This window comes from Drosophila mojavensis, unplaced genomic scaffold (assembly GCF_018153725.1).
Source record: "Drosophila mojavensis isolate 15081-1352.22 unplaced genomic scaffold, ASM1815372v1 contig_136, whole genome shotgun sequence".
NCBI lineage: Eukaryota > Metazoa > Arthropoda > Insecta > Diptera > Drosophilidae > Drosophila > Drosophila mojavensis.
Genome location: NW_025318667.1, coordinates 25,091,272 through 25,104,816, shown reverse-complemented (window position 1 = coordinate 25,104,816; position 13,545 = coordinate 25,091,272). Strand labels below are relative to the sequence as shown.

The 13,545-nt window shown below is 38.6% G+C and overlaps 1 protein-coding gene across 3 annotated transcripts in view; it reads left to right on the top strand.

Annotated features, from left to right (window-relative positions):
* Positions 1-13,094, top strand: part of LOC6584661 (tyrosine-protein phosphatase non-receptor type 9) — a 49,572-nt gene extending 36,478 nt beyond the window's left edge. For all 3 annotated transcript variants that reach the window (XM_015161257.3, XM_044006982.1, XM_002010269.4), the window contains exons 4-8: positions 7,608-8,563; positions 8,651-8,811; positions 8,952-9,181; positions 9,251-9,458; positions 9,541-13,094. In XM_015161257.3, coding sequence (XP_015016743.1) covers positions 7,608-8,563; positions 8,651-8,811; positions 8,952-9,181; positions 9,251-9,458; positions 9,541-9,767 — 1,782 coding nt within the window. In that variant the 3' untranslated portion in view covers positions 9,768-13,094. The remainder of the gene's footprint in view (positions 1-7,607; positions 8,564-8,650; positions 8,812-8,951; positions 9,182-9,250; positions 9,459-9,540) is intronic.
* Positions 13,095-13,545: the final 451 nt, after the last annotated feature.

Here is a 13,545-nt window from a genome sequence, read left to right as displayed (position 1 = left end):
AACTTGTTTATAATTTACATTTATATATTTATATATATCTTGGCGTCAATTTGCCGATATCCGGCGTGCGCTAGCAAATTTTTATTTTGTATTCTTCGATTCTACTGTTCGCTCTCTCCATTTGCTCGTACTATCTGTCATATCTCATCTATTTATCCATCTGGTTAACTGTCTGTCTGTCTTTCTGGTCATCTGTTCGCTGTCGCTGTTGCTGTTGCTGTTTCGCTGCGTGTTGCGTTTGCCTTTTGGGGGGCCTACGAAACGCCGACGACAACAAAATTCGTTTCATGCCCAAAGCCGGCGACAAGCTTAAACCGCATTACCAATTTTGGCCATGGCTACGTACATGCACACATAAATATTTATAAATATATATTTAACATATACATACATATGTTTTCTGTATGTATTTTTGCCTAGCTAAAATTTTTTCTTTACAATTTTCGTTTTTTTTTATTTTTATTTTTATTTTTTTTTTACTTTTTTATATAGCACGCCCATGTGCCATTTGGCCAGCTCATTGTTTTGGCCCATGTTTCGGGCCATCTACAATATTGACAGCATGCAAAAGCCGCGATTGTCAGTTGAAAACTGCAGAGACATCCGTAGCTTAGCTCGTGGCCAAACGACAAATTCTCTCACATTAGACATTAGCTTTTGAATACCCTGTAAATGATGTCGCCGGTTGGCAGAGCGGGTATATGCGATAAAAGATACTTAAGAAAAGAAAAATTAATATTAATTTTAGTATATCTGATTGTGGTTGACTTATAGATAGAAGCTAATCAGCTATGGTTTATAAAGAATCAGCTAGCTCTATATATGCTTTATATATGCATACATATTACTAACTTTGCGGGTATTACTCAATAATAGATTGATTTCAATACAGAAAATAGGATTCTGAATTTTATAGCAAATGCATTAAAGGCTATAAGAATGCGACGTTGCCAGAGTTCAGTAGAGCATTAAGTTGGCTGCATCATGAACTGCAAGTCAAAGCTTACCTGTCGAATGGATATAATGACAAAATGAGATCTGTGTATCAAAAGTGTTTTTATATGAGTATAGTATAATATTCAATTGTTGAAAATTCTATTAACGATATAATCATTAATTTATTTATAATATGTATAGGCATTACATTTACACCCATTGATAATGGAAATTCAGCAGGAGGCATAGCAGACGCTATAAAGTATATGTATGCTTGATCCGGATGACAAGCTGAGTGGGTTTAGCTCTGTCAGTCTGTCTGCCCGTATGTTTTGAATGTGTCAATCTCAGAACCTATAAGAGCTAGAGATCTGAAAATTTGTTGTTGATCCAGAAGTACCTTGCGCAGATCGAGTGTTTTTCCGAAAAATTGATAACTGCTTTTGTTTTAGTGTTATCGGCCTTATAGAAAATCATTTTACAATTTTTGTTATATTTAACACCAAAGAAGTGTAATATATATGTAATTTAATACTACATATAAATATATAAATTCTAGCTTAATCTTTGCTAGTACTCAAAGACTGAAGTAAGTCAAAATGCCTTGAAAAAGATTCATAGAAAAAAAAAGTTGTATTGTTGTTTGGGCGATTCTAATTGGGAATACATGTATAAATTTAGATTTCTATATAAGTATATTCATATTTTCGCAGTAATCGAAACTTGAGTTGTTTGCGTCAAGCAGAGCTTCTTGTGGCTTGCTTTAATGGGAAAGTGGCTCATGGATGAGAGGGGGTTTCAAATAGAGCTGCTGGTGGTGGTGGTGTTGTTGCTGCTGCTGCTGCTGCGGCTGTTGTTGTTGTTGTTTCTATTTCTAGTGGCCTTTGAGCACTTGCTTCTTGCCTCGGCGTGCCCCGTGCCAGTGTGGCAACAAGAATCATAAGTCGAGTCGCATGCCGGGGCACGTAATGAGCGAGTGATGTTGGGCATTGAGTGCATAACGTGGCCACTTCAACTTTGAGGCATTCTCTCTCCCACTCCCACTCCCACTCCCACTCTCTCTTTGTCTCCATCTGTCTCCATTTGGCTCCCTCGATTGCCTGCCACACGGCAGGTGAAGGCGTGTGGGCGTGGCCGTACGCTCAAGGGTAAACTGTGGCTTCACTTGGCTTTCTTTTTCAATTTCAATTGCAATTGGCCAACAGCTTCACAAGTTGCGCACGTGTGTGTATGTATGTGTGTGCGTGCGTGTGTCTGTGTGCCTATTATTTTCAGGTTTATTTGATGGCATTGTTGCTGTTGCTGTTTATTAGGGACAGGTGTGCCATTATGCCGCTATCACAACAATATTTGTATCTTATTACGTGTTTAATTTTGTCTGATTATGCGCCCACACACATAGGCACACTCACACACCAACACACACACACACACAGCTCGCATAACAGGCTAATAAGTCGCTTTAATTAGAATTATTGGCCTTGCGTTCGATTTCGATTTTCATAAATAGCCCATAATAAGTCCGTATATATACGTGTGTTAGGCTATACTTATATGTATGTATGTATGTATGTATATATGACCCACAATATTGCATAGTTAAAGCTGAAATTGATTGATTTTGCATATCGGTATATTTTCACATATGCTTTTAACAAACTTATGAAGGAAATAAACGATGTTTCCAAAAGCGAATATTATAAATTAGCCGGACATCACAGCCCTCTCTCTCTCTCTCACTCTTTTGTTTTCATTCTTCCTTTCTCTCGTTCTATCATTTCTTGTTTCTCTCTCCATTTCGGTCCCTCTTCTCTTTCTCTCTATGTGTCTCTTTTTTCTGTTCCTCTCTCTGTCCTCATTCTCCCTCTATTCCTTTCTCTCTCTCTTTTTCTCTGTCTGTCCTTCTCTCCCTGTCGGTCTCTCTCTCTCCCTCTCCCTCTCTCCTTTTCTGTCTCCTTTCTCTTTTTCTGTTTCTGTGCCTCTCTCTCTCTCTCTCTCTCTTTCTGTCCCTCGCGCTATCTCTCATTCCCTCTTGCCCCTATCCTATTATCTCTCTCTCTCTCGCTGTCTTCCTCTAACTTCCTTCTCTAGCTCTCTCTTCCTCTCTCACTCTCTGCAAATAGTCCCAAATAGTAATGAAGCTGCTTTTCAGTTCTATTCAAAGTTATTCAAGAATTTTCTCATTGCATTCCGTCTTGCTTATTCTGTATAGAGAAAAAGTAGAGCCATAGCACTCTGGGTCACCTTAAAGGTAAACAACAACACAATGCGCAACTTATATATACATAAATGTATATTATAAAACGTATGTACAATCAAAGCCGTAATAAATTCCGACATTTATTGTACGGCGCACGCAATAGAAATAATAATAATAATACTAATAATAATAAATAATATTAATCATAGCAGCAAGGACCACAAATTATACAAAAATACCGCAAGCACTTCTTTGCCCTCCTCCTGCTTTCCTTTTGTTGCTGTTGTTGTTGTTGTTGTTGTTCTGTTTTGATTCGTTAGCAAAAGGCAACAAGCATTTGTAGCATTTGTAGCATTTCTGTTGGCTTTTCTTGTTGCTATGCAAATTGGCTTCGATTTTACACGGTTTCCGTGTGGGTCAAACAGCTGCAACAGTTGTGACATTGAGAGCACGAGCAACACACACACACACACACACACTCGTATTCCACTCGAGCGCTTTTCTAGGGTAAGGCGAGAGAGGAGGGGGGACTTAGCCAAATGTGTTGCCTACTTTAGCGCGCCAACTGCAACTGCAACTGCTACTGCAACACATTGTAACTGCAAAGAGAAGTAGTCGGGAGTGATCGACAGAGCTATAGGTATTCTCGACATCGACTTGATAAGTTCCAGTAGCTAGAACAAAGAAAATCAACTGTAACTGTAAAGCTGTGCTAGATATACAGCAGAATCCGGTTATAGCGACGCTCAAGGGACCATAATTATACCCGGAAGATGCTATAACCGTATAATGTAGCTCATATAAGTTTATCGGGGGACCAGAATTTTCGTCGCAATAACCATATGGGCGAATTCGTTATAGCCGGATTCCATCAAACTATTCATTTGACATTCGGATTGACCACGTTCCTAACTGATAAATTTGGTTAGACTATGTAGTGAATATGGGATTTATGGTAAATAGATACATATAATTATATTAATATGAGGTATATGCTTTGTTATACCTCTGATGATTCAAATCAAGAATTTTGAAGTAAAATTATATAGAGTTTATAATAGCTACGCCTATTGTTTGGGGCAAGGTAATTCGAATAGAGCTAAAACTAAATGACTAATAGAACAAAAATACTTATCCTTTTCTGCTTTCACTCTCTCTATCTCTCATTCTCTCTTTGTCCCTCTCATTCTCCTTATCTCTTTCACTTTCGCTCCCTGTATCACTCACTCTTTCTCTATCTGTCTTTCCCTTTCACTCTCTCTCTCTCTCCTCCAAATTCTTTCTATCATATCCTTTTTTTCTTTCTCTCTTTCTCTCTCTCTCTCTCTCTCTCTCTCTCTCTCCTCTCTCTGTCTGTGTCTCGCTTATTCAATTTCATTGCTTTCTTCCTCTTTTTCTCTCTATTTCTCATTCTTCCCTTTCTCCCTCTAAATATATACAATCGAATCCCGATAGTTCGAAATGGCAAGGGGATCAGTTCTTTTTCGATTTACACAAAAATTCAAATTATCGAGAACAAATTTGTTCAAGGGGGTATATTTTTCTTTTCGATTTATCTCGACTTTCGATTTAGCTGGGTACAAATTCTCGAGACTGGACTGTATATCTTTCGTTATTTCAAGTCCCTCTTAGTCTCTCATAATTAATCATAAAAACAATACACCCTTTTTCAACTCATGAACAAGCATAAACATGTCACATGAAAGGGGGATTGCAAGAATGTTGCAGTTGCAGTTGGTCTTGCATCTGTTGCTGTTGTTGTTGCTGCTGTTGCTATCTGCTGCTGATGATGCAATGCTAAGAAACCTCCGGCAAGCAGTCGTAAAATGCTGGAAATCATGCGTGGAATTCGAAATGTCAGTGGAAAGCTGAAAAGCAGTAAAAAAAAAAAAAAAGAAAAAGCTGGAAACCTTTTTGTCGCTGCGCCCTGCTCAAATTACTGGCAATTAGCATTGAAAATAGAAAATAGAAAATGCGGCAGCATTTGTGTTGCCTGTTGGCCATTCCTGGCAGCGCCGTTCCGATAAGAATTCTTAATTTGAATTCAGTTTTCCAATATGGGAAATGCAATCAAAATGCAATTACACGAGGTTTCCAAAGAAGCGCACGGCACCCGCCAATGCAATGGCCGAGCTCCACAGTTATTTCAATTAAATTGAAAGTTGAATCTGTTGCTGATGTTGCTGTTGTTGTTGCTGTTCATAAATGTTTCAATGCACTTGCTGTAGGTGTTTCAATTGCTGTTGCTGCTCCTGCTGCTGCTGCTGCTGCTGCAGCTGACCTTAATATCTTTGCTGCTTGCGCTTTACCTATGCAACCGCAAATAAATGCTATATAACTTTGTGTATGCAACGAGGAAGGGAGAGAGAAAGTGAGAGTGAGTGCGAGTGCGAGTGTGAGTGTGAGTGTGAGTGTGAGAGAGAGAGAGAGAGAGAGAGAGAGAGTTTGGCCAATAAGCTACGTATAAATGGTGTTGACACGGATAAAAGCCGACGCAAACTGGAAATGGCTCGGCCAACTGGGCGTCATTTGGGGTGGTGCTTGGCTGGCTGGCACTGCTCTAAATACCCTGCAAGAGCAGCAGACAAGGTCGAATGGGCTTGTGGCTAAAGTAGCTGCATTAGCCAAGCTATTCAGACTTTACTCAGCTGCACTTAACTGGGTATCTGCGCGTCGAACATGCCCGGTTCGAGCACTTTTACTTGTTTCTTTTATGTATTTGTGGCAATTGAGAAATGGCCGCAATGAGATTTCCAACTGGGTGAAGGTTGTGCCGCAGTAGACAGCATCAGCAGCAGCAGCAACAACAACAACAACAACAACAACAACAGCAACAAAAAATAGTAGCAGCAGCAGCAATTTCATTTAAAAATTGCTCGACTGGATGATTTTGCTTCAGTTAACAGCACATTTAATTAAAGAGCAGAAAAAAGGCCCACACACACACGAACACGAACACACACACACACACACGTTATACGCATTGTGCGTGGGTGCGTCAAAGTCGCGCGAACGCCAACGCGCTAATAACTAGGAAAAAAGCGAGATGAAAGACGAAAATAAAGATGAAGGAGAAGAAGAAGATGAAGAAGAAAACGAGCAATTGAAATTTACCTGTACATATTATATATATCTATATATCTGAAGAAATCATAATCATAATATGCATATGTGTATGTATGTATGCATGTATGTATATGTGTAATATACATATATACCTCTGCAGGTAAATTTCATTTGCTCATTTCTTGCTTCTTGCATATATATTTAAATGCAAATGAATTGCCTAAACAATTCTGATGCACAACCAGATCAAAGCTCTATAGAAATATAAAAATAAGATTTATTTGCCAGAGATCTGATGCAAGTTTTAATTTTTGACACTATTCTAACGGTGCTTCAATTTCCATATAATTCATATCAAGGTATCAGATGAAATCTTTACAAGTCTAAATTTGTAAAAGGCGTATTTCAAGTACTAGAGACTAGACGCATTTAAATGTTATTATGACAATCTAAAAGTTTCATGAAGAAAGTCAATCCTCAGGAAAAGTTATTAAGCAATTAAATTCCCATAGTAAGCCCATGCGTGTTTATGCGTGCATGTGTGTGTGCGTAAATGCAGAAAAGATGCGATAAATTATAAGTTGTTCGAAGGGTTCAGGGAATCTCGTAGTCGAGCAGTCTCGACTGGAGCCTTCTTAGTTGTTTTATGTAATCTCAACAAGCCTAGCAAACTAAGCCATTCGAAAATTTTCTACTTCCCAACGATATTATACGAAGTTCCAATTGAATCATTTCGTTTTCAAAAAACTCTCATAAATCAGAGAGCAAACTCCAAAGACGGAAGAAAGCAAATCCTTGATGGGCAAAAACTTTAGATTCCAGTAAGCCAGCAATTCATATAATACCGAAGTTTAAATTTCGTGTAAGCTCTGCTATATGCTCATTTGAATGTCTTTGATTCAATTCTATTCCAAATTTAAATGAAAATCGATATAAAAAAATCGATAAATAAAATCAGAGAAGAAATTCTAAATTTATATATATATATAAAAGTTAGATTTAGCCAAATACAAGTGAAAACGTTGCAATCGTTGATATATGTATGTATGTGTATGAGTGTATGTATGTATGTATATCTATATCTATATATATATAGTGTATATACCCTGTCATATTCATTATTTATGCGGGTGTATGCGGACCGATTCGAATGTCGACTAGAATGACCTTTTTGTGTGCCGAGGCAATACAAATTTAATAAGCACACACACACACACAGACACACACACACGGACTATATATAAACTTATATATGTAACATATAAATTTGGAAATAAAACTCTTCTAATTAAGATTTTATAATAATAAAAAACAATATTTTTAATGGAATTATTTGCAATTTCTTTGCTCACTTTCTGTCTCTCTCTCTCTCTCTCTCTCGCTCGCTCTATCTGTCTCGCTTTAGGGCGGCTATCCGGCACGGCTGAAGAAAGTGTTGATTGTGACGGCGCCGCTGTGGTTCAAGGCGCCATTCAAGATACTTCGCCTGTTTGTGCGCGAGAAGCTGCGCGAGCGGGTGTTCACTGTATCGGTGCCGCAGCTGAGCCTGCACGTGCCGCGCAAGGCGCTGCCTGTGCATCTTGGCGGCACGCTGGAAATCGATCACGCCACATGGTTGCTGAATTGCCGCAAATCGATGACGAATCGTGAAGACGAACTGCTTGCCAATATTGTCGGCGTGGGCGTGGGCGTGGGCGTGGGCGTGGCACCAGCAACAACAGCAACAACAGCAACAGCAACGACAGCTTCGGCCACAGCGTCGCCGTTAACGAACGGCAGCAGCGCTGCCAGCGCCGTAGCAGCCACAATCATCAGCGCCGTGCACCAGTTGGCCGAAAGCAACACAACCGTTGTCACCGTCAGCGGGGAGCACGGCAGAACGGGCGCCGGCAGCGGCAGCAGCGAGGAATCGGAGCCCAACGAGAACATCACAATCAACGGACTGAGTCCCAGCCATCGGACGGCGGCCGGCTCTCTGCTCAAGCTAAATACTAGCGGCATTCAGCAGAGTAACGGTACTGCTGCAGGTAACATTGCTCCGACAGCAGCAGCAGCAGCAGCAGCGGCAGCAGGAGGAACCACAACAACAACGGCAGCAGCAGCAGCAGCAACGGCAGCTGACAGCGCTGTCAATGGCAGCGCCGCTGGCGTTGCCAGCAACGGCGAATTCTGGTCGGAAAATCCGCCGAGCAGCGCCTCATCCGGCTTCAGCGACGATGACAGCCTGGCCGGACAGGAGGGTGATCCGAAGACGATCGAACAGATCGTGCAAATGGTGCGGGAGCGAGGACGCCAGGGCCTGATCAAGGAGTATACGGAAATAAGGAATCGGGCGCCCGAGGGCACCTTCCTGCATGCGCGGTAAGTCTCAAGTGAAACCGAAACCGAAACCGAAACCGAATCCTATTTCGAATTCGAATCCAAATTAATTAATTTCTTCATTTGCAGCATGCGCAACAATCTGACCAAAAACCGTTACACAGACGTCCTCTGCTACGATCACAGTCGCGTGGTGCTGGCGCACGAGGATGAGGACGACCTGTCCGATTACATCAATGCCAATTTCGTTGATGGCTACAAGCAGAAGAATGCCTATATTTCAACTCAAGGTAAGGCAAGAACGAATCGATGCGCCCGCTATGGCTTCCCGGGCAGAGATAATCCCACACCCACGCCCACACCCACGCCCACACCCACGCCCACAACCACACACAGTGCACTAATATATTGTTCTGCTTCGCATTTGTAGGTCCATTACCAAAGACATCCCAGGACTTTTGGCGCATGATCTGGGAACAACATTGCTTAGTTATAGTTATGACAACGCGCGTGATGGAGCGCGGACGTGTTAAGTGCGGCCAATACTGGGAGCCGACTGAAGATAGTTCCTTGGACTTTGGCAATTACCATGTGCGAACCATTAGCGTCGAGAGCAATGAGGACTATACCGTTGCATCCCTAGAATTGAGAAACCTAAAGGTAAGTCAAGTCGATGGCCTATTACAACTCACTCACACACTCTCTATCTCTGTCTCTGTCCCTGTCTAGACTGACGAAATTCGCAATGTGTCACATTGGCAGTTCACCAGCTGGCCGGACTATGGTGTGCCCAGCTCTGCGATGGCGATGCTGAACTTCCTGCAGAAGGTGCGGGACAAGCAGGCGCAGCTGGTGCGCGCCCTCGGCGATACCTGGGCCGGTCATCCGCGCGGCCCGCCCATTGTGGTGCACTGCAGCGCTGGCATTGGACGCACCGGTGAGTGCCATAGCCGATATTATTTATATCGATAAATCAAATTCAATTTGCAATCGCTAATTCGCATTGTCCTCAATCGCAGGCACCTTCATTACGCTGGACATCTGCATATCACGTCTGGAGGATGTGGGCACGGCGGACATACGCGGCACAGTGGAGAAGATCCGTTCGCAGCGCGCCTACTCCATACAAATGCCGGATCAATATGTGTTCTGCCATCTGGCGCTGATCGAGTACGCCTATTCGCGGGGCATGCTGCAGACGGTCGATCTGGCGGGATTCGATGAGCGGGAACAGGATTCCGAGTAGGGCTTTAACACACACACACACACACACACACATACGTATATATAGACACACAGACACAATCCAAATTGTAGCCACAAGGAATACATATTGTATACAGATTACTTATATATTATGATCAGCTTTTTTTTTTTTGATAACTATTATTTTATAAATATATAATATTATATTATTATTATTATTATTATTATTATGATAAATTGCAAATGTAATTTTGTATTAGCTGCTACATTAGACAAACGATCTATGTTTATTTTGTAATAATAATCTTTTTTTTTTTAACATACCTATTATACACAATATATATATAGAGAGAAAGAGAGAGAGAGATAGAGAGATCGAGTTGATGTATATGAAAAGGATAGAGCAAGAGCAAGAGCGAGATCGAATGATGCGAGTTCATTGATAATTGTAAAATTGAGACTATTTCTGTGTGTGTTTCTGATAATTATATAATATTGTTTAAATTTAAATGTGAAATGTGAATTGTAAAAATGAAAATGCAAAGGAAAATGAATGTGTAGCTGCAACTGTGCAAACAAACTTAGTGCTAAACCATTTATGACACACACACACACACACGCATACATTCTGTACATTTGTGTGTTGTAGCTGTAATTTATCGAAAGCTCTATATATATATATATGCGTATATCATATAATCGTAAATGCTTAGTGCATACTACTTGAAGGCATATATTGATATACACACCCAAACACACACAGAGACACTGGCATACCTACGTAGTATGTATATGTATATGTATTTGTATTTATACCAAGTTTTATGTAATGTACGTAATTAATATTTAAAATGCATTATTTGATAGCATCATTACATGATTCGTGAAAATGAAGCTTACATTATTATTATTATTATTATTATTTTTTTTTTTAAAGCAACAAACACAAACAGAAACCTAACAATTGCCCTGCCCTAGCCCACTCTAACAACGCCCCGCCCCTTCCCTAGCCTTGGCAACGCCTCTAATAAACATGAATTCTAATTGTAATGTACATTTACTTAAATTAAATTAAATTAAAAACTGAAAACAACAACAAAACTTAAACAAAATACGCAAAAACTAGATAAAAATAAAATTAAAAGGATAAAAAACTAAAAAATAAAAAAAAAACTAAAACGAGAAAAATCAAATAAAATTTAACATTGCTAATAACATGAAAAACAAACAAACAAAAGAGAAACAACAACAAAACAAAAGAGCAACAACAAACATTTATTTAACAGGCCGACTAAAGTTAACTATAAGCAAAAGCTGCATGAAAGATAATTAAGATAATTCATTCAAATGACGCTTAGATAGAAATGTGGCAAAGTACAACGAAAGGAACGGAGCGCGGGCAGGGCGCAACATACGAACGGAAACGGAAGCGGAAGTGGAAGGGAAACGGAAACGGAACCGCAAATGATAAGGGTAATGGATGCGGAAACGGAAATGGAGCCCCAATCCGAAACAAAAACAAATTCACAGAAACGAATAACAAGTTGATACCGTCCGGCGGTAAATCGGAGTAAAATATCAAAGTCAATAAATGTTAAAATATTGCATTATATAAGAATAATTAGAAAGTGCAGCTGGATTGACCACGAATGTTTTTTTTGTTTTTTTTTTGTTTTTGTGTAATTTTTGTTTATAATGTAATTCAAATAAATCATTTTTTAATTTTATAAAACAACAAATAGAATGTCTAAGCAGATTGCTGCAAAATTTCCTACAATCAACTAAAAATAAATATAAATAAATAAATAAACCTAGTTACATAGGCAAGCATACATATATATATATATATACCTAGATATATATATCTTGGAGATATCTGAAATTTCTAAGAATTGTTCAACCTTGTTTCCCATACACACTGATTAACAGTTACGCAACAGCATTATCTGAACCACCCCGCTCCCTCCCTCCCCCACACAAAACTGTCTGAACTGTTGAACCCACCAGGCCACGTCGTGAAGAAGAGGAAGAAGTAAACTCGTCTGTACCAAAATTTCAAGCGCTTTGTAAGAAACACGTTAAATATAAGGATGCAAAATAAATTATAATAAATTATATATATACATACATATATATTAAAATAGAGAAATGGAAAAAGAAAACCGTCTTACTAGCTGTTTAATTGTTATAACATAAAATGTGTTTTTTTTTATTTTTATTTTTAAAAAATTTTTTTCAATTCTTTTTCTTTGCTTTATCAACGTGTAGCAGTAAATTTATTGTATTTGTAGTGGAATTTTTAATAAACAATTTTACGAAGTAAAAGATGGAGCTATGCGAGGGAGAAGAAACAAAGAAGATAAAAAACAAAAACACATACACCCATGCATATATGTAGATATATATGCATGTGTATGCAACGCCTTCTTTTCTAGATACATTCAGACAGTCAGCGAAAGCGAAGATAAAGTGAAAGCAACTAAAATCAACATATTTTGTATTACCTTTTTAAATGCTAAGAAACCAAAACAAAAAGACAAAAATTGCAGATGAGGAAATTTAAAATGAAATAATATTTAGGTATATGTAGTTGTGCGTGAAAAAAGAAGACGAAATTTGAACTAATCGGGCAGCTTTTTACATACAAATAGATTATTAAAAAAAAAAAAACAACAATAAAAACATAAAATAAAAAACTGAAAATTTTGTGTAAAATTTGTAAAAGCAAATAGAACTAAAAAAGTATTACTAATTCTAAGTATGTATGGAATAGCTATGTGCAGATACAGATGTGTTCATGAGAAAAGTTGCGCAATCAAGTGCTGGGTGTTGGACAACAACACTTAGTGATAAATCACATAATAATACTATAAACGTCTCACTACTATTTCTATAAAAAATGAATTCTATTCGCAAATTCTCTGCTTTGAATTCGGTTCTGAATTTCATTTAATTTTTATGCCGTGCAGCTCTTCTATTTTTATGAACACAGCTGTATATGCAAATTATAGGCGGGGCTTTCGAGTATATTATGCATACAAAAACACACACACACACACACACATGCAAACATACCCACACCTGCGCATATATAGTTAACAGTATTTCTGGTGCGAATTTAGTAGGAGAATCAAATTGAAGATGTCAAAAGAGAACACTTTGTTGGCCACAAACACACGCTCAGATACACACACACAGCCGGACAGTCACTCACACACACTCACACACACACACACTCGCATTTGTATATCATTAGAATTGTAAAAGCTGTGATCAACATGTTGGAAACAAAGATGTAGAAAAGAAAAACGTAAACAAGTTTAAAAAAAAAAAAGCTAATCTAATCACATCCTGCTTACGACACACCCACATACACTAGCCCAGATTTACAACAAACATTAAAGGAAATTTTTTGAAAATATATAGAAAGAAGTTAGATAATCCCATGGCAATTGCATAGCTCAATGACAAATGCTGGTCAATGCTTATAAATATCATACGAAATTAAAGAAGAGGAAAACACAAACTAGTGCACCAACTATATATAGAGATGCATACACACACATACACACACACACATGCGAATATAACGATTTTCAATTCTGTCAAAGGCCTTTTCGAAAACGCGAAACAAAAATTAAATAAAAGCAAAAATAAAAACAAAAAAATGATCTGGAAGTAATACTCTATTTCAAAATTCAAAAAAATGGCTCTATTTTTGTAATGCTTAAAATCGAATACAAAGTAATACACACTATATATATCCATACACACACTCACACATATATAATTATAATGTATGTACAGTCTGTGTCAAA